This window comes from Lygodium microphyllum, unplaced genomic scaffold (assembly GCF_053477565.2).
Source record: "Lygodium microphyllum isolate KBCC unplaced genomic scaffold, Lygodium_microphyllum_v1.1.10 scaffold_83, whole genome shotgun sequence".
NCBI lineage: Eukaryota > Viridiplantae > Streptophyta > Polypodiopsida > Schizaeales > Lygodiaceae > Lygodium > Lygodium microphyllum.
Genome location: NW_028229566.1, coordinates 1,152 through 26,402, shown reverse-complemented (window position 1 = coordinate 26,402; position 25,251 = coordinate 1,152). Strand labels below are relative to the sequence as shown.

The window sequence follows — 25,251 nt, the reverse complement described above, 5'->3', positions numbered from 1 at the left end:
TCCGCCTGATATCCAACTAGGTAAGATCCATCCTGATGATCTTGCGAATCTCTAACCTGCTCACATCAAGAGATGGTGCATCAAGGGAGTACTGAAAGGGGGGTAACTTGTCCATGCTAAAGCCATGCAGCTCAAACCAGGCCGACATCTGTGCATACCAACATGAAGTATCACTCTCTCTAGCAAGTTGCCTAGAGGACTCAAGGGCCAACCATGCATATCTGTGTCTGGGTAAGTCCCATAGACTATGTATGTATGCGACCAATCAGGTGAGGGATCCTACCACAATCGGTGTAGCTACTAGCTCGGCTCTGATGATCTCATGTGGCACTGAAGCCTTACATCTGATCATCCTTGATATCATGGACACTAGGGGTTTCTCCATCGACCTCCATCCGTCATAAGTGTGCCTTGATCTGCTATGGTGGTCAAGATTGGGCCCCCATATCTGTACTCCATAAAGTAGTGTGGATGTGACCAGTGTATCGAAGAGCCATAGCTTGGTGCGGGATTCTTGGAATTGCACCTGTGAGCATATCCTCTCCAAACCACCTAGTGTTGTGCATCCGCGAGTCAGTCTAGTGTCTGTTGCCTCTCGCATAGAAAAGATGGGCCCTGTCAATAAGACTCCCATGTATGTGAAAGAATCCACATACTCCAATTCCTCAGATCCATATGTGAATTTAGGCATTGATCTCCTCACCCAATGTGGTGTAGTATTAAATACCATCGCCTTGGTTTTACCAAGGTTCACTGAAAGCCCACTATCCAAAGTATAGGAATGTAATGTGTCCAAGTGTCTCTATAGACCCTCTGGAGAGTCACAGAGAGAGAGAGAGAGAGAGAGCGCTCTTACAAGTACACAACAATCTGAATAGATTGATATCATAGTTTGTTGTGATGAAAGTACAAGTGATAAGGCTTGAATATATAGGCTGAGATATCCACCGACACCTTTGACCCTTATTAAATGCTAAGTAGAGTAAAAGGTGCACATACTTTTACACACAATGATGTGTGTTCACATACAGGAATAAATAAATCTATCAAATCCCCCCTTCGGATCGTGGGTAACTGAACTCGTGAAATGAAACATGTGAAAAAGAAGAGGAGCAAGTCTTACCTCTAAGAGGCAATGTCTAGTCCCGTACAATGATTTTGTAAAGGAGATACATAAGTGAAAGCGATACACCACAAGGAAGATCATGACATGGTCTACTAAAAAGCTCAAGGACCCGACGTAAGACATGGTTCAAAGGTGCGTGTGCATACCTCAAAAGGCTAATTAAACCAACATAGCTCAGAGACACTGGGCAATATATCAAGAGAAGGTCCATACCATGATGTCTCATGATGCATTACCTCATGGATCTTGGGCAGAGGGAGTTATGACAGCCATACTCTTGATAAATCGAGCAAGAAGTTGCCCATGATATACTACAGTTTCAGCAAGAAACTGTGCCACTAGAGCAGCCAGCACAGGCAGGACAGCATGTGGAACCATTTGAACAGCAAGCTGTTAATGCAAATTTGCAAGCTAAATAGCTAGCAAACACTAATCATTGGGTGCGTATGTCGACCAAAAATACCAAACAGCCAGGTAGGTCTATTCCTGGTACAAATTATGTTGCAAATTATGTCATGCTGACAGATTGTGGTGAACCGTCATACTTCAAGGAAGCAATGGATAGAGAGGACAGTAAGAAATGGCATAAAGCTATGCTGTCAGAGATGGAATCTCTAAAGAAGAATGGTACTTGGGATTTGGTGAATTTGACAAAAGTGCAGAAAGTCCTACCATACAAATGGGTTTACAAGATGAAGGTCACTTCTCAATCCTTGCCATAGTACAATGCACGTCTTGCTGCAAACGAGTACAAGTCTCGTAGAAAAATGTAGACTACAATCATTGTGGCAAGAAAGGGCATTTCAAATAGGATTGCTTTAAGTGGAAGAAAGGGAAGGACAAGGGCAAAAGCATTGATGATAACAAAGATGAGAGAAAGGAAAACCAACTTGCAAAGTGTGAAAATAGGGAAGTCAATGTAGCCAATCACGAGAGTGACAATGGCAAGGAAGTACTCTTTGCTTCTTCCTTTAGTGCATAGTCATTGATTGCAAATTCTAATGATGGCAAGCACACTTGGATTCTTGATTCAAGTGCTTCATTCCATGTAACACCACATTGTGAGTGGTTCTCTGACTATAGTAGTGGTAGACATGGTATTGTCCACTTGGGGGACAACTATGTATGTGATGTTGCAAGAATTGGCAATATGCACTTGCCATTGCTTGTTTGTTTTGGGTCAGCTTATTTGTTTTGGGTTCACCACATCACAAAACAAACAAGCTAACCCAACCACTCGAGGTCTCGATGACGAGAAAAAGGGTGTTTAAGAAGTAAGGTGGTGAGAACCGTCGGTGGAGATAGCTAAAGATCCACTCAAGGGTGCTCTGCATAATGAGATGCATAGAGTAATGTGCTATATGGTAAGAATACACGTGTAGGAGGTGCCACTTAAACAATGCCCCTCGTGGAAAATTTGTTCACTTGCCTCAGTGCCCTTTACAAACATGATGAAATCATACAATGCAAAGGAGAAGGTATAACAGGGGGAAAAGACTGATGTCATAGGAACCCCCTCTCAACCCTAGATGGCAATGTTGAAGGAGAAAAAAGAGCCTTATGTCAATCTTCATGTGGTGCTAACAACCATGATAATAGATGAAGATGAGGATGAAGCACCCAACTAGATAAGCAAGGTAAAGTCGGTTCCATGATAGCAACGAGAGAGATGCTCCCGAGCAAAATGAAACCATAAAGAAACAATGCACATCTCATGTATCCAACCAAGAAGGACCAGTGCAAACATGCATATTAGCCCTACAATAAAATACAAAACACTACAAAAGAGATCAAAATTTGCAAAATAGAGGTCAAAAGCGAGGTGGCCCGAAACAAAACAAAACAGAAAATGAGAGCTAAATGAAAAAACAATGCAACAAGTTTGTATGGATAAGTGAATGCAAAAGAAGACTAAAAAAATATGACTAAGCCTAAAGGAAACTAGCCTAAGATTCTTAAGGATTACCTAGGACTCCTAAGAGACTAGCCTAGGGGACAGTAATGACTACACTAGTTAGAGATACTATGAGGCACTCATTGAGGGGGAGATCAAGGATCCACCGCACTCATGGCACAGATACTTGGGAAGGGGGATTGCGCTACCTACTGCATATGGAGTCCATGCTACCTATTGCATATGGAGTTCATGAAGATGGACCAATAGGAAATGGAGGGGAAAGCTCCATGATTGAGGGCGGGAGGAAAGAGAGAGAGAGAGAGCGAGGGATAGAGAGAGAGAGAGAGAAATGAAATGAAATGAAATAATATATTAACGTCTACAAAAGGCCAAAATGGCCTATGAGACCATGAGTTACAATCATGTGTATGATGGTACAACTGTCTAGGCAAAATATGTAGCACAAAGAAAAATAAGAAAGGAAACTAACTATGGCTATGTGTAAACATAGAGCTCTATCTAGTAACAATGAGCTTCAAATGGTACAATCTCATGTGGGTATGGAGGGCCTAGCTCTAGCCCGAGCAATAATCCCTTGTATCCGCCTATGAAGGTATCATCGGTGTCTGTGTCAAGACCTACGACGTCTGGATCGACTAAGCTGAATGGCTCGATCAATCAATACTCCTTGTCTGTATATGGACTGTGGCAGTGGGAGAGGCTTTCATGTGGACTGTGGTTGTAACTGTATTAAAGTCTTCTGAGTCTCCTTTGCAAAGAAGTCTGTGGGTTACCTCTGTGAAGGGCCTCGGTGTCCTGGAGCAGCTATACTCCTGAGGCGCATGTCACGAAGCCGTCGTATCTCAAGAAGAAAGAGGCCAAGGCATCGCTGATCAATAAAATCCATGACTGTCAATAGTGGTCCAAATCCGTCTCTAAAGAGACAGTGGAAACGACCACAGACCTCATAATACGCTGGGCAGTGGCATAATAATGCTCCTCTGTCTCTGGCTCTGATTGGCATATCTGGCATATGCGCTCCTCTGGTGGGATGGATCTATATCTACCAATCTCAATCTCTAGCAGATGTGAGGAGGTGCCCAACTAGCCAATAGTACATCTGATCCCATGGGAAAGGTGGGTGTCCATGTATCTTAGGCGAACAATAAATCCATCGTCAGTAGTGTGAAGGAAATGCTCACAGTAGAAAGCCATCTTTGTTCCTAGCTCCTCCCCTGGCATCAACCATGTCCGCCTGATATCCAACTAGGTAAGATCCATCCTGATGATCTTGCGAATCTCTAACCTGCTCACATCAAGAGATGGTGCATCAAGGGAGTACTGAAAGGGGGGTAACTTGTCCATGCTAAAGCCATGCAGCTCAAACCAGGCCGACATCTGTGCATACCAACATGAAGTATCACTCTCTCTAGCAAGTTGCCTAGAGGACTCAAGGGCCAACCATGCATATCTGTGTCTGGGTAAGTCCCATAGACTATGTATGTATGCGACCAATCAGGTGAGGGATGGCCCCACACAGTAAGTATTTGGAAAGTCCTTAACACATGCATTGGCATGGTCAATATCTAATTCCAAAACATATTATTTATTTATTTAGGATTTGATTCAAAAAGCATACCAATAGGGTTCAGCATCGCCAAGGGACAGTGAGGAAATAGATACATTAAGGGCCTTATCAGAGGTAGTAGGTGGCTCATCAGAGTCACTATCAAATAAGGTGTTAGCAACGACATATTGGGCGTATTGCTTATCTTGCTCCTTATATTTCTTCTTGTTGTATTGATCAACAATGTGACCAACACATTTGCAATATCGGCACTTGGGTGGTTGTTTCTTGGTGTAGAAGGCTGCCGCTGCAATGTCAACATCTTTGTTGCACCTTTCATCATCCAAAAGAATGGTAACCATTTCTTCATATTTCATCTCTCGAGCCATCTTAAGAGTTGTCACAGTTTCATGGAATTGTGCTTCTTTCATCAAGCTATTAAGAAGTATAGCCTTTTTATCATCATCATCTAGATGGCTTTTGAGAGTGGTCAATTGTCGCTAAAGAAGACTTAAATGATCGAGATGTTGCTTGAGAGTCTCTAAAGGATTGCAAGAGATACTAAACAATTGTATCTTCACAAATAATTTGGGATTATTAATATCTTCCGCAAATGTGATTTAAAGGCCATCCCATACCTCTTTTGTCGTTTCTGTAAGATTAAGGTGATAAAGAAGGTTGTGAGAGATGCCAAGCACGATGATGGTGAGTGCGCTTTCATTCTTCTCAAGCCATTCTTGATGAAGTGTGTGTTGCCGCGAACATGCCCTAGTTCGTTAGTGGAGACAACTTTCCATGCACCTTCTCACATGAGTATGAGCTAGATCTTTGTCTTCCAAAAGACAACCCAATGCCCGAGAATTTTTCAATTGTGATGCAATATCTCGACATCCCAATGGTACATACCATGAAGAGAGCTCAAATTGAAAAATGACAAAATTTTGACGAAGAAATTTGAAGAAAGCAAGCTTGGATTTTAGAAGCCCCAATTTTTATTGGCTAAATGACAAGAAATCTTAATAAAAATCAAAAATCCCCAATTTGATGTGAACTATCTCTAACAAGCCAATGTTTCAATTTATTTAGTTAAAGTTAAAGCTTTCAATTTTGAGCTTAACTTTAGATGACGGGCCATATTGGTAACAAGAATAATCAAAATTGACCAAGTAGGAGCTATCGCCAATGTGGCCTTGAGATGTGACAGTTTAACAGGTGCGGAAGATTGGCGAACCAGGATGGGGCAGGTCAAGTCACAAACAATGCCTCTCGAAGCGCCAACTAATTGGGCGGACAGGAGGTGAAGCCTTGGTTTTGGGCAAGCAACAACACGTATAAGGCAAAAGTGACGAACGCAGCTCTCATTAGGCGACTGGTATGGGATATTCTCTTCTTCTTCTTCTTCTTCTATTGCAGCAACAATCGTCGGCTGCAGACCTTCTCCTTCTTCTTGTCTCCTTCTTCAATGCGCAAGCAAGCTACCTCTTTGACCTTTGTTGGACAAATAAGACCCGCTCTCACACCACTCTTGGGCATGGATTTCAAGAAGATGGACCGGCAAGCTATGGAGGGTGAAGCTCCATGGTGGAGAAAGGTATCCACCTACACCTTTGAACCTTAGTAAATGCTAAGTGGCACAAAAGGTGTTCACACCTGAGCACGTACTTTTACACACAACAATGTGTGTTCACACTACCTCCCTAGGGAAGACCCCCTCTCAACCTCCTTGAGAGGTACTACCACTGCAGCAAGGGGCTAAGGTTGGTTTAGTACTAGGGATTGGATTCACCTTCGGTGTGAATAGAAGATCCTTATTTTAGGGATAAGGTGATTTTGGGTGTGGATCTAAGACCTATGGCCATGGCCTTTTAGAGAAAATTGTCATCTACATGACCTAGTTTCTAGCAAAATGTCCAAATTTTATTCTTTTTGGGAAAGAAGTGTCATAATGGGTCTTTGTGAGGATGTGAGGGTACCACTCCCTTTTTCCTTCAAAGAAGTAGACTGACCATCAGTATCGAAATGCGGTCCCTGTTGAGGATCAATTGGGGAAGGCGGATTGGGTCTAAATGTGGATGTGATTTCTTTCCACTCCTTGTTTCCTTCAAAGAAGGAGGTGACTCATCAACACAAGATGGGGATTCACATGTTTGAGGAATCAATGAGGGTAGTACAGTGTACAGGGGGGATTTCCCACACAAGAGGACCAAAGGATAGAGAGCAATGCACTTGCAGATGTGTGTAAGGTACAGTATTCAAGGGTGGCATTCCTACTAACGATGTACTAGGATGTGTAGTGGTATACTTCTAAGTGTCTAGTGATGGTCTAAAACCTTGATGTGCATCAAAGGAATTGTGCGCTAAGACTGGATAACCTATTGCAGGTCTAAACTAAGCATCTAGATTGAAAGAAGAGAAATCTAAATATAAAGTGAATATGGGAGGGAATGGTGGAAAATGCAAAAGTGAATGGGAAGCACCAAACTCATACTCGAATGAAATAGAGGATGAAGAATTACATTATGGAACATCTCTGAACATAGAGTTTTCTTCAAAACCCTACGATACCAATCTAAGTCTCAATGGTAACTTACAATTGGTTCTTGCATAACAGAAGGAGCAATATAAACAAAATCAAACTCACAAAAATAGATTGTACAATTTTGCCACTAGGCTTGATTGTAAAGAGTTTGAACTTTCAGTTGTGTCCTAAGTGGATAGTCTTTCCTCAAATGAGAGGTGATGAATCTCATTAGCAGAGTACTCCAATTGAGATGCACTTTGTGAAGGAGTATGAGACAAAGAAGACTTGGGTCTCGGTGAGTGATTCCTACAAGGAAGCTTGGTAGAAGCATTGTTCTCCAAATTAAGACCATAATGCCTCCTCAAGGCCTCCATTAAAGAAGTAGCTAGAGAAAGCATCAGAGCATCCAAAGATGGACTTGTTTGAGCCATCATGAATCAAATACGTGACGTTCATGTATCTTGCACAAAACTAAGCACTCCACGATAGCCACATGATACTCTTTGAAACAACATTGGCTCTTATACCATGTGAAGATATCCTAGGGTTAGCAATAAGGAAACACATAAAATAAGACCACAACTAAAACACAAAGACTCAAACACCGACATGCAAACCTCAAACCCTAAACGCAAAATACAAAACTTAAAACATACAAACACAAATAACGAAGAGGGAGAACTCTAAAGTGGATGAATGTGATGTCATTGTACAAGGATCGAGACAGAGTGCAAGTCAGATTGAGTACAGAGTTCAGAGTACGAAGAGTGAGCAGGAGTGAGAGCACGACGTACCACTTTAGGTTTTGATAATATATATAAAGTACAAGTGTTAGGATGCGTTCACACGCGAACACCATAAAAGGCACGGTGAGCCTTTATTTCCAACAACCTCCCACCTGAAGGTAGAGGAAAGAATCAACTAAGTCTATGTGTGTACAAAGCTGAGATACACATATACTATCCAACCCCCATCATAAGGCTGCAATGAGCAAACCGCTCTGCTGAAAGACCATTCGTAAGGTCTACAAGATTATCATCTATATGTACCTTCACAAGCTCAATGCTCTTGTTGTCAAGTACATCCTTGATAAAATGATACTTCACTTGCATGTGCTTTGTCTTTCCATGAAAGATAAAATTCCGTGCTAGCATGATAGCACTCTGACTATCACTGTGGAGGATAGGAACCTCTGTAATGCCAAGCTCTCTCACAAGACGTAAAAGCCATAAAGCTTCTTTGCATGCCTTAGTGGCAGCCACATACTCTACCTCTGTAGTACACAATGCAACACAATTTTGCAGCCTGGATATCCAAGCGATTACTCCCCCTATGAACATAAACACATATCCTAAAGTAGACTTCCTGTAGTCAAAATGACCAGCATAGTCTGCATCCGTGAAGCAAACAACAAATGGCTTGTGCTTCCCAAAGCAGATACACAAATCCTTTGCGCCCTTAAGGTATCTCATAATACCCTTCACTGCTTCCCAATGCTTTTTGCCAGGATATGCCATATACCTGCTAACCACTCCCACCGTAAATACAATGTCAAGACGTGTAGCAACCATAGTGTACATCAAGCTACCAACAGCTCAAACATAAGGTATCTTGGCCATTTTAGCCTTTCCATCATCAGATGTAGGGCTTTTATCTATACTAAGTTTCACATATGGAGTCAATGGTACACCAGTGGCTTTTTTCCCCTCCATATTGAAACATTGCAAAACCTTAGTAAGATACTCCTACTGTGACACATAAAATTGACCCTTTAATCTATCCTTGAGTATACGCATTCCAAGAATGTGATTGGCCTCACCAAGATCCTTCACATCAAAGCTGTTGTGTAAACTTTACTTCAAGGAGTCCAAGGCACGAACATCTCTACCTGCATTCAGCATGTCATCCACATACAAAACCAAGAGAATAAGGCTGCCATTTGTTGCCTTCTTGGTGTATAAGCAATGATCAACATGAGAGCAATGGAATCCTTGAGATTGCATATATGTATCAAATTTATGATACCATTCTCGTGGTGCCTATTTCAGCCCATACAAACTCTTGTTGAGTTAACATACCAAGTACTCTTTTCCCTTTGCAACAAAACCCTCAGGTTGCTACATATAGATCTCATCATGCAGATCACCATGTAAGAAAGTTGTTTTTACATCCATGTGTATGTGCCATTACTCTCAATAGCCTCCAACTAGGCTTCCATCGCTTTCCGCCAATGATCAAACTGTAAAGCCTTCTTCACTGATGTAGGCTCTCTATCCTGTATTACATGGGACATCAAATAGTAATTAGAGCAAACAAGCTCCGTAGTATGTGTCTGGTGCCGCCATGACCTCCGCGGTCCATCCTACAGTTGCCACTCCTTAGGGAGTCCCCTCCATCCCTCAATCTCGAAGTGTCACGGGCCCAACGAGAAGGAGGCCAAATCTCGCCTCAGCTCTCTCCATCTACTAAAGTTTTTGGAAGATCCACCATCAATGGAGAACCAAGCGGTGAATCCGGAGGCTGGGTAGTAGGCTCCTCATCCGAAGAAGAGTCCCCAAGAGACACAAGCTCGAGAGGAATAGCAGGTGGGGCCCAACTATCACCGGGATCTCCAAGTACACGGTGATCTCCAAGTACAGGCTCCTCATCCGAAGAAGAGTCCTCAAGAGAGACAAGCTTGAGAGGAACAGTAGTTGGGACCCATTTATCACTGGGATCTCCAAGTACAGGGTGATCTTCACTCCCCTTTGGGGCTAGAACCTCCACGAACCGAATATTATGGCTCGTGTAGGCATCCCACTTAGCATGATCATACAATCGATAGAGATTGCGAGCTATAGCCCACAAATACGTGTCTTCTAGAAGCCACTTCAAATTTGTCACGATGTATCTTTGCATGTGAACATAAGCACCACACCCAAAAACCCTAAAATAAGAAACATTGGGCTTGGATTCAAAGTACGCCTCAAAAGGAGTCATACCAACAACAACGGAAGTAGGGGAACGGTTAAGGATGTGAACTGAAGTAGCCACAGCCTCAGCCTCAGCCCATAGACACTAAGGTGTCTGACGATGCTCCATCATAGTACGGGCCATGTCAATCACACTGCAATTCTTCCACTCCAAAATGCCATTCTCCTGAGGGATGTTTATATTTGCAAACTCCTGGTGTATGCCACGATCTGCACAAAACCGAGCAAACTCATTAGAAACAAATTCTCCGCCCTTATCCAATCATAAGGTCTTCAGCTTCTACCCCGATCGGTTCTCCTCAAAGATCAACCAATCCTTGAAGTTTGAGAAAGCCTCCGACTTCAGCTTTAAGTATTAGACCCATATCATCCTGCTATAATCATCTACAATGAGCATGAAATACAAACTCCCTCGAAGGGATTCCATCCCCATCGGTCCACAAAAATCGGTGGAAACAAGCTCCAAGGGTGCTGAAGACCACCACGAAGCCTTGCTCGGAACAACATCACAAGTCTACTTTCCACAGATGCAAGATACACAAGGCTGTTGACTCACCACAATATGTGGCAAATCTCGAACAAACTAGTCCTTAGCGCCTTCCGGGGGTATTTATAATTAAGGTGACCAAACCAAGCATCCCAAAGCTCGGACGCAGTTTGGGAGGTAAGAAGAAGAGAAGTCAAGGAAGAAGAAGACCGCAACTTGTAGACTCCATTCTCCTCATGACCTAAAGAAAGAACCATTCTCGATGCTCGATCACAAATCCAAAAAGAATCCACATCAAATTCGACCAAAAGGCCAAAGGCACAAATCTTGTGCACCGAGAGAAGATGATACCCCAACGCCGACACATAAAGTACCTCAAATGCATAGGCACCACCACGCCCATCTGGAATAAGATGCATGTTGGCCCCATCCTTGAATAGGAATAGACGAACTATCACCAATAGGAATCTAACCATGAGAAGGCCGCAAATGAGTAACAACTGCTGAAGAAGGAGTCATGTGCCTAGACGTACCACTGTCAATAAACCACTCCTGAGTAAATGGGGCCGTCAATGCAACATCAAATGGAGGAAAGCAGCTGATGAGGGAGGAGCCACCGCTCCAAAATCCTTTGAAGATTTCTCCTTTTTCTACTTGTCGGGACAATCCTTCTTCCAGGGACCTATTTTGCCACAAATGTGACAAGTAGACTCCTTGTGTTTGTCCTTCTTAGATTTGTCTTCCTTCTTTTTTTAGTTATTCCCCTTTTTTTGAGATGCAAAATTATACAGGGATGCAAAGAAAATATCTGCGTATGTCTACACCTCGAGGATCTCGATCTCCGTCAGCCCCGAGAGCAATCTTCACAATCAGCAGACTGAAATCTATCAGAGACAATGTATAGACTATTGAAAACTCAGCCTATTTATAAGCTGTAAATAAATCAATAAATGATCAGGGCGACTGCATTAAATGCAGCCAACTGATGCAGTCCGACTATCCGACTATTGCCACATGGCAGCCTGCCACGTGGCATTGCTCACGTGGCCGCATCCAAGAAATGACTCTCAACAAAACAAAGGTAATAAAATACTTATTTTCCCCTGAAGATAACCCTAGCATTTAACATACATCTGAATGTACTAACTCTAAGGGTGAAGACTTTAGAGAGAGAGATTTCTTATGTGGTGCTTGAGCATGCTTACCATAAATACAATGATCACACTGTTCAAAATCAGCATACCTCGAAGACGACAAATAACCCAAGCGAGAAAGCACTTCCATTCTAGTTTGACTCATATGTCCAACCAGCTATGCTACAAAGAAACACTTGGCTGCTTGGTTATGGTGACTACATGGTCACGCACGCAAGATATATGCAAAGGATACAAAGTATCCCTTTTGGAACCCTTGGCAACAATGTAAGAGCCCTTACAAATTTTCCATTTGCTATCCCAAAAGGTGGTGTGATAGCCTTCATCATCTAGTTGCCATCTGCTTATCAAGCTCTTCTTGAGCTAAGGTACATACCTCACATTATGCAAAACAAACACGGAGCCATGCTGGAATTCCAATTTCACACTGCCAATACCCACAATTTTACATGCATAGTTATCCCCCAAGTGGACAACACAACGTGCACCACCATTGTAGTTAAAAAACCACTCATGGTGTAGTGTAACATGACAAGACACAGCTGAATCAAGTATCCAAGTGTGCATGTCATCCTCAGAATCTGCAATCAATGCATGTGCACTCAAAGAAAAAGTAAGAAATACAACACCATCACTATCATTCTCATGAGTGACTCCATTTACCTCTTCTATCTTCATCCTACTCTTCTTTGCAGGTTGGTTGTCCTTTTTCTTAGCCTTATTATCTTCAGTGTTTTTGTTTTCGCCTTTCTCTTTCTTGAATTAAAAACAGTCCCGTTTATAGCACCCTTTCTTGCCACAATGATGACACTCCACATTTTTGCCACGAGACTTGCTATGTGCTCTATTTTCAAAACTCCCCTTTTGCTGAAATCTGCCTCTAGTATGCATGCATTAGAAGACTTGTTTGCTGAATTATTTTGTCTATTGAGTTCTTCCATCAGCAAAGAACTCTCCACATCAAAATATAACAGCTGAGCATTTGAGTTACTCAAAGCTGTCCTGAAAGTATCCCAACTTTCAAGTAAAGTGCATAGCAAGAATGTACCTTTGAACTCATCATCAATATGAAAGTCTAAAGCAATCAGCTGTCCAAGAACCATTGGCTCTCATGGGAGCGAGCTAAGGGAGGTGTCAATGTGTGTCATCCAGTGGAGATGGATCCCAAGTGTAGCAACCACCAATCGAAGCAGAGTCTAATGAAGAAAAGTGCTAAAAATATAAAAATGACCTAGCGTAGATGATGGAAACTACTCATCAGCAGCAATGGGAAATTGGGCCACAACTGTGTACACCACATAGCAGCAATCGTTGGGAGCAAGATAGCTAGTGGAAGACGGTTGATGGCTGAAACTTGCAAGATAAGGATGGGCTGAATGGTGGGCAACCAATCTATTTATAGACGTGGAAGGATCCTCCCAAATTGGGGTTTTGCATGAAGGACACAAAAACTCTCTAGAACCACTCCCTAGTTAATGAAACTTTTAGCAATTTGTTGATTTGGGGTTGTTTTAAAGAGCTAATCGATGGGTAATGAATGTTTAGCTCAACACACTTATGATGAAGCCTTGAACACAAGTTTATCTTCAACTATTGACACCTCCACTATAGGTAGTGCCAAGTCCACATTTGTGGACAGCTATATCAAAAGAAAAAGAACGGGGGCTCATGCGGTACTGAAGACGCAGTCAACTCTCTTCAAACCCCCAATTAAGCCAAAAAAGATGCATTACACATTAAATCTTAATAAACTCATTAAAATAGTTCCAAAATGTAAAGATTACCAAAGTTTTTATGCGCCATAACCCAAAATCCTAATTTTGGAAGGATCCACATATATAAATAGGAGGTTGAAACCAGCCTTTCTTCCGTGAATGGGTGATAAATCCCTCATTACAACTTAATTACAGTAGCAAACAATAAATGCAAATCTGAAAATACAAATTTACCTACTGATCTTGGATAATGCACACCCGATTGGCCCCAAAATCGGTGCCGGTTTCAGTATTTCTTTAGCTTTCTTGAAGAAAAAGTTGATTTACAATGGGATTCTCCCAATCCCCTTTGCAATCCAAACTCCCCTTGCTGTCCAAAGTGACCAGCAAGTCTTCAATCTGTGTTGCCCCTCAATTCAAGTACTTAATTGGCCTTCACCCACTTCATGGACGATGGAAATGCCCCAAATTCAATGGCTAGCTAGTTCTCCAACTGAATTTAGCTGAAATTCACCTTCAACCTTGAAAAATCCAAGTCTTGGAGCTTCCAATTTTTGGCACGCTTCTCGATGCTACAGCTAAACCCTAAGTTCTACTATAAATTAGGATTTACATTAAAGAAATTTGAAATTACTCAATCTCCAAGGGTCTTAAATAATGAGATCTTCGGAGTAAGGCTATGAAATGGCTAGGAGATGAGAGAGAAAGCTGTAGAGAGAGAAAATTCAGAGTTTAATCACGAAGAATGATTGAAAATCAATCAAACATAGTTGCTGCCCTACCACAACAACATTAAATGCTGTCCCCTACAGCTGAGACATCCAAATCAGTTGTCATCTTCTACCTAGATGCAATCGCCCACCTTTGGAGGGTCCAAATCTGCAATCACCTCCTCAAAACTCACTCGTGGCTAGCTACAATGGCCGAAAATAGACTGGCCATTGCTACTCACAACTATCCCACCTTTGCTACGGCAAGAATAATCTCATTTTTCCTCTTCTTCAACCTTTTACTAGCCTGTATGGGCAAATTCGCCGAATGGCAGCCTTTCCAAATGTTTTTTTCAACATTATCCATCATTAAATAATCACCTCCTCAAAACTCACTCGTGGCTAGCTGCAATGGTTGAAAATAGACTGGCCATGGCTACTCACAACTATCCCATCTTTGCTACGGCAAGAATGATCTCATTTTTCCTCTTCTTCAGCCTTTTACTAGCCTATATGGGCAAGTTTGCCGAGTGGCAGCCTTTCCAAATGGTTTTTCTAACATTATCCATCATTAAATATTAATTTTCAGTCTTAAATTATTGACAATTAATCTAATAATTATTTCAATGCTCAGAAAAATAATCTAACTGGCCAATAATTAAATTGGCTAGGCATCTTTCACTCCCGAGTCTCTCTGTGCCATCTTTGATCATTAGGTCAGCATTAGGTACCATTAAACGCCACATCTCTATTGTCACCGACTGACACTTATGGCCAAATGAATAACCTAGGCCAACAATTGACACCAGATACCACCAAGTACCTATACAACATAACTTATAGCAACTTTTTCCCTTGATATCCTATGATTTACTTGGGTCCTGGGCTCGTAAATTTACTCTAACCCCAGTTGCACCTCACATGTGCAACATTTACTTAATCATGTGATTAAAATTAATTCACATATTAACTGAGGTTTCAAAACCCATGATAGCCCTCCCCCTTGAAATCCTTGCAATCGTTCTCGATTGCACTGCCAAATGCATCAAAAGTACTACACTGGAATTTCCATAGGGCATCATAGTCAACACAACATTCCACACTGTTGTTCAACCATTCCATATGCCCTACATATGCTAAAAATTACTGGCCAACATAACATAACATAAAACTCACAAAGAATCTTAAAAACATTGCCAGATTATCATGTGACATGTCCATTTCACATGAGCTCAATTCATCTGGCAAAACCAAACCATAGTATAGCAAAAACCAAGAATAAACCATGGCTGAAAAATCAATGGCATCATAAGACATGTTGTTGTTCACAAAACTAGCTAAATACCAATGAATATTAATGATCATAAGCTGAAAACCAACATTCGATAATCAGTCCCTGATGATCATTAACAGATGCTACACCAAGCATAACCAATGTCATACCAAGCATAACTAATTATACACAGAACAAACCGATGCAAATGTACAGTTTCGGAGTTGCATTCAAAACCATACTGATCTGCATACCAAACATAGTGATTAGTACACTGAATAGTGATCTCTTGGCAAACATACTGTTCAGCTACAGTATCCTGAATGTATGCTGAATACTTTCGAGATCCACTACTTCTAGAGCTATCCATTACTAAGGAGCGGAGGTGCTAGCTCCCTCACAAGCATCAAGTAATACTCTGGACCTCTACTCTGCTGAAGCTCATTGAGCCCAAACTAAAGTTGGATGTAACTAGAAAGCATCAAGATAAAGCTGCAACAACTAAGGATAGTCTACCAAGTCATCCTTCTCTATCCATTTGGCATCCATTGGTAAATAATTTTGAAACATCACCAAGTACCTTCTAGAACCCTTACCCTTGATCTTCCTCTCTTTGCGTACTAAAATCTGCTCTGATACCAGTATTTCATCGAGCTCTTCAACCTCCGGCTGAATTTCAGCAAATACATCCTTTGGCACATCTCCATGAAAAGGTCTAAGCAAGCTCACATGAAAGGCATTGTGTATCCGCCAATGTGGAGGCAATTTCAGTCTATAGCATGCATCATTGATCCTCTCCAACACTTGAAATGGCTCATAGTATCTCATAGACAACTTTGGATGCAATCATTGTTTGCCCTTCATCTTTTTTCAGCCATGCCTTTTCAAATCGCAGCAATACATAATCATCCTCTGCAAAGTGCAAAGCACGCCTATGATGATCAACTGCTCTCTTTTGCTTATTCTTAGTGAAAACTAAGTAAGCTGAAAGATGATTTTTCATTACTTTGAAAATAGCACAAGCAGATACAACAAGAACAAATTCCCCTTTCAATTTTACATCCAAAGTATGAACTTTTTCTCTATGGAAGAGGGTCACAATCTTATCATGAATATCAATCATGACATGCACACGATGACACCAAGGCATACCAAGCAAGAGATCACATCCTTCCAATGGAGCAATAAAGAACTCTTCGCTGTCCACATAACTTTGAATGTGCAAACAAAGCTTTCCAATGATAGGAGTAACCAACTCTACATGTCCCTTGCATGCCATACCAATCTCACCCATGGGCCCCATCTCATCCTCTCTGATGCCTAGACGGGCTGCCATATCAAGAGATAAAATTTGACCGTGCCCCTAGATCAAGAAAAATCAATGCATGCTGATCTTTGATTTTGCCCCATGTCCTGCAAAGTCTAGTACTATCTTGATTAGGCTGATCTGTCACTACATCAAGCACTAAACCAGTAGTGGTTTTGCCTTTCTTTCCCTTATTATCATCCTTTTCAGCTTCTTGTTTATTAGGATAGTTGCATGCCATATGCCCTTCGTGTTCACAAATATAGCATTTATTTCAACCATCAGCTCCTTACATCGTGCATCACTTTTCCCACTCTTTCTCTCCGATCTCTTCCTCTTTTCAGCCCTATTTTCAGATCTGCCCTGATTTTCAGCTTTATTTTCAGATTTACCCTTTTTCTCAGCCTTTGCCTCTTTGAAATGTGACTTGGCATCATCATCGTGGAATCCTGCATCCCTTCCATGCAGCAATATGTCGGCTGTAGTAGCAATTTCTATAAGCTCAGACTTGTTGGAAATAGTGGACTTAATGCAAAAATCCCGAATACCCTTTGGCAAACCAAAAATATACTTCTCCACCTGCTCATGGAGGGTGCTAGGCGATAAGAAGTAACTGGCAACAATGCATCCCCAAACTTCTTATTTTACCGATCCAAGTTCTTGCAGTCTTTAGAATTCAACTGATTCCAAGCTGTCATAATGTCTACTTCAAAGGTACTTGTCAACCAATTTGAAGCAAACATTTGCTTGAACTAGACCCAAGTGGTAGGTGACTTCCCTTGAACAATAAGTGTAAACCACCACTACAATGCATTTCCCTTCAAAAATGTGGCTGCCTCGCGTATTGCCTCCAGAGTAGACTGCATCAAACTGCTGAATAAAAAAAAGAGCTTTCAACCGATCTTGTGCACCACTGAAAGGCTCAAACTTCACGCTTTTCGCACCTTCATCATAGTCCTTTGGCGGACCTATGGGAGTCAAGTTATCATAAATGGGTTGCTGCAAAAAGGATGCATTGACTGTATTTGCATTAAAAAACCGGTCATATTTGAAGCGCCTACATGACAAGCACCAAATTCTTGTGCTCCAACAATTCTTAGGGGTGCCGATACATATCCATATGGCCCGCTTTGTGCCCAAGGCATCATGTCTAGCTGCCATATATCGGATTAGGCATTCCACTTGCATTACCCAAATACATTGGGTGTTGCGAGCCATGCATCGGCTGCTGCGTACCATAGGTATTTGTGCCATAAATTCCCGTATGCGGTGCCTATCCAACCATAGCATGAAAAATGGTACCACCACCAAAGTATCCTTGCTGTCCCATGCTTGCATGTGCATAATTGCCTTGCTGAGCATGTTCCCATGGATTGGCACTACCAAGTTGGCCATGCATTTGCACTCACTGCCAAGAAGACTTAGGCATTTCCTTCAATTCTTGTGGCTATCCCGAAGCTATAGAAGGTGTCTTCTTCTCTTTGCCTTTGTTGTCTTTCTTTGGGGCATTCAAGAATCGAGTAAACTGGGAATCCTTTGCCAATTCAACAAAAAATATTTGTTGTTGTATGCATTCGATCCTTGAAGCTATCATCAGATTCTTCCGCCCTTGCTAGTCATCAGTCTCTTTATGCATTGAAGTGCCAACATTTGGGTCATTTCCCACATTTTCAGCATGCTGTCCATGCTGAGAACCATGCCCAACATCAATCATTGCATTTTCCCCTTCACCACGTGATTGACCAAGGAGTAATGCATCTTGTATCACCCTGTGTAGACATGCTTGCTGTAATTCACTGCTGAGACAATTTTAGCAATAATGCAATAGTTCCAAGTTGCAATCAAGTACCACAGGCCCACCAATTCAAAGGATTTGATAGTATCACGTCAATGGAACCGTGAAACCAGCCTTCCTTCCATGGATAGGTGGTAAATCCCTGATTACAACTTAATTACAGCAACAAACAATTAATGCAAATTTGAAAATACAAATTTACCTAACTACTGATCTTGGACAATGCACGCCCGATTTTGTTGGTCAGATGGTAGAGCAAGGGTTGTAGGCGTGATTTAATGCAAAAGTTTTTTTTGTGGAAGACTTTAATGATGAGTGCAAGTTGATTGTAAAAGGAAGTAGAGTTGATCGCATGTTCACTTTAGATACTGGAATTCCTACTATGAATGCTACTATGTATACTAAAGGCAAATGAATGGTTGTAGACATTGAAATATAACATAAACATATTGGACATGCAAAGGTGCAAAGACTACAATTAATGCAATCCAAAGGGTTAGTTACAAGGTTGTTTACTTTTAGAGTTGTAGAATTTCATAAAGTGTATGAAGCATGTCAGTTTAGTAAGCAAATAAGATAACCTTTTTCACATGATAGAGATGTGAGTAGGTATATATATTTGATGTTGTGTCTACAAATGTTTGAGGATCTATACAAAACATATCTCTTGATGGCAATAGATATTTTGTCAGGTCTATTGATGATTATTGAAAAAAGTTGTGGGTGTATTTCATAAAGGAAAAGAGTGATGTGTTTGAGCACTTCAAAACTTTCAATGCTGCTGTTGAAACAAAAATAGACTTGAAAGTTAAGTGTTTGAGATCAGATGGGGGAGGAGAGTGTAAAGAAAATACAATCCTTCGCTTTCATTTTCTCCTGCCTTTTTGTTGTTTGGATGTTTCATTTTCTATGTTTCAGCTTATAGTTATATCTATTTTTGTCTCACAATCTGATTTGGCCCTATATAAATGTTAATACATCCCCCCCAACAAAAAAAATAAAATTTGTTAAGTTAAAGAATAATCCGATATACAAGAGGCCTTCTAGCTAATATGCAAAGCCATATGCACAATTAAGAACCAAAAAAGGCGACATGCTACTAGCAGAAAAATGGAACTGGCTCTAAGAGTTTCCTACACCATCATGCACAAATAATGATTCAAGTCATGTGAATAACCTCTAACCATGTGAGAGCCATATCAGAGATGACAAGCCCCCCGATATTATAGAAATCACTTGCCACAGTAATAACCTCTAATGCAACCAATATGACCATGAAATCCCCAGGCTGAGTCAAAGATAAACGCATCTCTAGTACACCAAATGTGCCAAAGCCCATTCCTATACTAAAAATAGACAAATGAGAATGTTATGGCAGCAATATATCAGTTTGAGGCAATCTTCCCAAGACCCATGCTTGATTAGTAGTTCTTTCAAATTTGTAACATCTCTAAAGTCCAAACCTTGGAAATTAGATCCCGTATCTTACTAGCAACCAAACAACAAACAAAAAGATGAGATGTAGTCTCCACACATATAATGAAGAAGCCTCAATGAGCACTAGCTATCTTGTATCACCACACCATGCCACTAGTAGGGAGGCCTTCAATTCTCTCTCATACAAACCTATGCATGCATACATATGCATAGATATTCATATATATACCTGTATACATGCATCCTACATGCATATGTACATGTAGCTACACATAATACGAACATATACATAGATACATGCATGCATACATACCCAAGGACGTACACACACACAAGTACACATATATAGACACAAACATACATAAGTGCATAACTGTATGCATGCATACACACATGATGCATGAATGCATGTGCAGATACTCCTCAACATTAACCACATACTTCAACATTACATCATGCAGCTGACATAAGCAAGCAAAAAAGCAATTTGCAAATGGCAAAACTAATAAGGAAAGTTAATTAGCCTATGGCCAGAACTTGACTAAGTGTTTTGATCAAAGTTAATCAGCCTATGGCCAGAATTTGACTAAGTGTTTTGATCAAAGTTAATCAGCCTATGGCCAGAATTTGACTAAGTGTTTTGATCAGAAAAACGCACCTCAGCAATCACATTTGACATGCCAATGACCAGCACATGAACTTTGCTCAATCTACACAATGAAAAATACAGCGCTTAGGAAATTGTTGCGACATGCTGCATTCAATTTTTTTTAACAGAACAATATAGTCTACAGACAATTACTTTAAAGGAGCAGACATTTGAAACGTCAATAACTGCAGCCAATCAGGTAAAATAAGCAAGAAATTCTATGATTGGACGACTCCACCTCCTCAACACAAGTTAGGAAAATGCTCAGAGGACACCAACACAGAAACGACCGTCGTCAAACTTCATGAATAGCAGAACTATATAAGATGCACATGGAAATGAACTGAGCTGTAAGATCCAAATACTACAGGTCCTGGCAGAACTGCTCTATCCAATGCTTGGTTGACCTGCTGCTCTGCTGCCCTGTCCAAGGGCAGCAACCAATACTAACTTGTCCTCCATGCCGATGTCACACACATCAAATTAACTTTAAACCCTGAGGTGGAATCTGAGGAAATCTGGATGCAACTCTGGAGTCTGCATTGCTTGTATATCTGCCTTGAACAGGTAAAGAACCCTTAAAAAGGTGGGACTACCCTACAGGGTGGTATTGAGATTGTATCATGTATGTCCAGCTCCAAATCTGGGCACTAGGTAAGTCTCATTTGCTCTTGTCCAAGGCCCATTTTTCAGTCACTGCCACTTTATGCCACGTGGCACACACATTAAGGTCAGTCAAATTAGGCCCACTCAGAGCAATCAGTTTCTCATCCATCACCTAGTTGTAAGCTCACAACTTGTACATGTAACATACTTAAGTTTTCAACCCAAAATGCTGTCAAAAGTGGATGCAGCAATGGAAGCATAGAAAACTGATGTAATAGATGGCATAACACAAGAGAAAAGACAGACACTGCAAAGGAAAGAAGAACATTGCACAAGAACTCAGAAAGAAAGACATGCTCGGGAAATGGAATCCATATACCAAGACATGAAACAATACAAAAACAACGCAAGTCACTGGCTGTTTGGGCATTGTCATTGGCTCCCTCTCTCTAATGGTACTTGCTATGAAATAACGATGATGACTGAGGAGGAGAAGGAGACCCACAATAAGTAGGCCAAACACAGCAGCAGGTCAGCCAGCATTAAATGCTGGTCAATTGGCATAAAATGTCTAAAATGCCATAAATAAATCACTACAATGATGCCTAAAATAATGATGATGTGCCCAACCTTGACATGCATGCACAAACTCACACATGAGTTGACAATCCCACTAACACCCTCTCTCAAATTATCCATGATCTAATACAATACAATGATACAATGATAATGACTCATCATAGTCCATACAACATAGAACCACCATAATAGAACCATGGATACCCAAGCAGTGGGTGATCAAGACACCACCAAGGTGACTCAGAGAGAACCTAATACGAATGTCAATTGTGCCAACTCCTAAAAATAGAAAAGAACCATAGCATGTCTCTGCGTTCATCATCAATGTCATGAGGATGTGAAATTTTGAGATGCTTTAATCTTGCTCATAACATTTGATTAAGTTGCAAATCAAATGTGCAAGGTTGTTTAGCACGTGTTGTACATGGTAGTTATTTCACGGGTACAAGCCAAGGACCTCGAGGATGCAGTGGGTGTCAAAGGCAAAAGTTGTGATAAGTTATGCCGACTGGGTTTTGGTGGTCAGTTGGTATCAAATGTGACCCTAGGATAGTGGTTTGACCAATAAGTGTCAATTATGACACTAGGGACTAGCATTAATTAATGCTAGTCTAAGGGTCAGCAGAGGTTGGGCACTACTTCAGGTTGCAAATGGCCTAGCCAATTAAATTATGGATGGGCACATTTAATTTTGGGCAGGGTTAGAAGGGCTGAATTTAATTTTCAAAATTATTTAATTCTGAAAATTAACTAAATGGTTGGATAATGCTGGAAAATGGGTTTAGAAGACTGCCACTTCGCAAAAGTGCCCATGAAAGACTAAAAAACGTCTTTGGAGGTTGAAGAGAGACATTCAATGCATTCAGCCTACAAGAGTGAGGGAGGAGATATTGTTGGTCTGATCTAGAGCCCTTGGAGGACCTTCTGAGGTAGCTAAGGGAAGCAAAAGACAAATCAACAGCAGGTGACAGCAATTTTGCGGCTTGTTGGAGCTGGCGACAACAGCTAATGGCTGGTGACAGCAAATTCTGGCATCCGTGCCCAGTAGGCAACACCTCCTGGGCAGTATTTGATAGGCTGCAGCCAATCGAAAGACCTTTCTCGCGAAGAATTCCTGAATTTCTTTCTTTTGGCATTCTCTCTCCTTCTCCAGCTTGTGCTTAGTCGATCTCAACATTTCTCAATCTTTTGGATCAGATTTCAGTTAAATTTGGTTGACAGCAGAGGAATCTCTGCTGCAAACCCTAAATGTATGCAGAAATTAGGGTTTGACTACCACCTCGGGACCCGGGCCAATTGGTAGAGGCATTGTACACTGACTTCGATACCTGAAATTTGTGCAAATTCAAGGAATTCAAATGCCAACCTATCTATTGTAATTTGGGGCAGCATTTGGCGAGATCAAGGTTCCATTTGTGCAAGTCCTGGGTGAAAAATCAAGGGGCAATTGGCCTAAATTAATTGCTGATTGTTGCTATAGAAAAAGGGGCTTTTGGAACAAGAAGGGAGATTGTGAATCTCAACTTGTACTTGTTCCATTAGCAATCAAGTTAAAGAAATACCGAAAGGGGCGCCAATTTTGGGGCCAACAAGGTGTCCAATGTCCGAGATTATTAAGGTAAATTGCGCATTTCAATTTATGCTTATTTACTGATTGCTATAATTAAGTGCTTAATCAAGGAATTACCACTTTTTCCAAAAAGGAAGGTTGGTTTCAATCAATGTCTCGTAGTAGTATACAAGACCATCCTGTCAAAAATGCCTCTGAACATATGTAACCATGGATTCCCTCCCTTTGGCCAAACCACAATGTCCCCTCATGTGAGCTCAAGACTAGGAGCCAAGCCTGCTCTCTGTCAAATAACTAGATCATCATGAACCTGGATGTCAATCTGAGTTCCACGATTTGAACCTATCAGACTTCAATGCATCAAGGATGTCCCTCTTTCGACCCTATGCACCTGTATACCTGTATACATAAGGCTTAACTACCCCATCTCTCCACCCTCTCACACTCCTATTAAGAAACCACTTCTTCAGTTTCCACACTTCCATTAGGGTTTCACATTGACAACCCCAAAAAGAGCCGGTGTCCTCATTTTGGTCATTTCATCAATGGGTGTCCACACAGTTGTGCATCACCCTAGACAGCTAAGGCCTATAAATAGGCCACCACTTCAGTCATTCTTCACCCTCTTCTTCCATCACTCTGACATTCTTCCCTTCTCTCTCCTACCTCTCCACTACCCTCATACCCTTTCAAGCAAATATTGTGGTTCGTGGTGGGTATCCATCCCTCTCTCCTCACTCTAGTGTCATCTTCCCACACCAAACGGCACATATACAGCTTCTGTTTGTTGATCACGCGCATTGGCGTCAACTTTCCTCCCTCTAGCGTCATCTTCCCATACTTGGTGGCACATCTATTGGTTGCGTTTGCTGAGCAGGGGCATTGACATCAGCCTTCCTCACTCATGCTTCAATCTCCACCACTTGGCATCATCATACACCATTGCGTTTGACAATTATGAGGCACCTACATCTTGCATTTGTCATTATCTGGCATCCCCTCCACATCTGGCGACCTTCCACATAGGCATGATCATCCAAGTTCCTACAGTTTGAGTTTTTAGCACTCTAGCTTCTAGAATTTATGTTTGCTGTCCAAGCCATCAACCTGGCATCCGAGAACTATGTTTCACTCCCTCAACAATTGTTGGTCGCCTTCCTCATCTCCGACAACATCCAAGGACTGTGATTCGCTCCCTCAACAACTATCCTTCATCTTTTAGTGATTACTTCAATAGCCAACACAAGACAAAAGAGAAAGAAAACAAAAGAACGCCGCAAAGAAAGAGAACTCACAAATGTGCTTGGGAAATGGAATCCATATACCAAACACAAGACACTCGTGTACAACAATGAGTCATTGGCTGCATGGGCACTAGCATCGGCTCTCTTTTCTCATTCTTTTTGAATCGTATACTCTACACCCTTCTCTCTCTTAAACCCCCGTGGTTAAGGCCTTCGACTGATTACCCCCGACATTTGGTGAACCCAATGTGAAGGCCGTCGTAAGGGTGCAAGATAGATGATGCCTCAAGTTCACGTTCTTCTGCAAGAGCAAGTAATGAGATGAAACAATCGATTCAAACTTTCAATATGTATTTGCACTCTCAACAACATCTGCTGCAACAACAGCAACCGATGCAAGCTTCTTAAAAATTGCAAACTACAATAGTTAAGGCTTCGCAAGCTATGGAAAATGAATTAAAATTATTTAACAGCCATAATGTTTCAGCTTACTTGCTTATATATGCAGTGAAAATGGTACCGTGATGCATTAGAGAGGGACTTAATCTTCTGGAAGGATGGCAAAATTCATACGAAAGAAAGAAGTCTTCCTCTTGCTTTGAACTTTGGGAAAGGAGGGATGCAAAAATTATTGGATGGTATG

General features: G+C 41.4%; 1 protein-coding gene across 1 annotated transcript in view; it reads right to left on the bottom strand.

Moving 5' to 3' along the window:
- LOC148008688 (SUMO-activating enzyme subunit 1B-1-like) overlaps positions 1–24,700 on the bottom strand; it is a 67,411-nt gene extending 42,711 nt beyond the window's left edge. The window contains exons 1-2 of the mRNA XM_087674073.1: positions 24,660–24,700; positions 20,619–20,670 (exon numbers count right to left, since the gene is read on the bottom strand). Of these exons, the coding sequence (XP_087530199.1) occupies positions 20,619–20,670; positions 24,660–24,685 (78 nt within the window). The 5' untranslated portion in view covers positions 24,686–24,700. The remainder of the gene's footprint in view (positions 1–20,618; positions 20,671–24,659) is intronic.
- Positions 24,701–25,251: the final 551 nt, after the last annotated feature.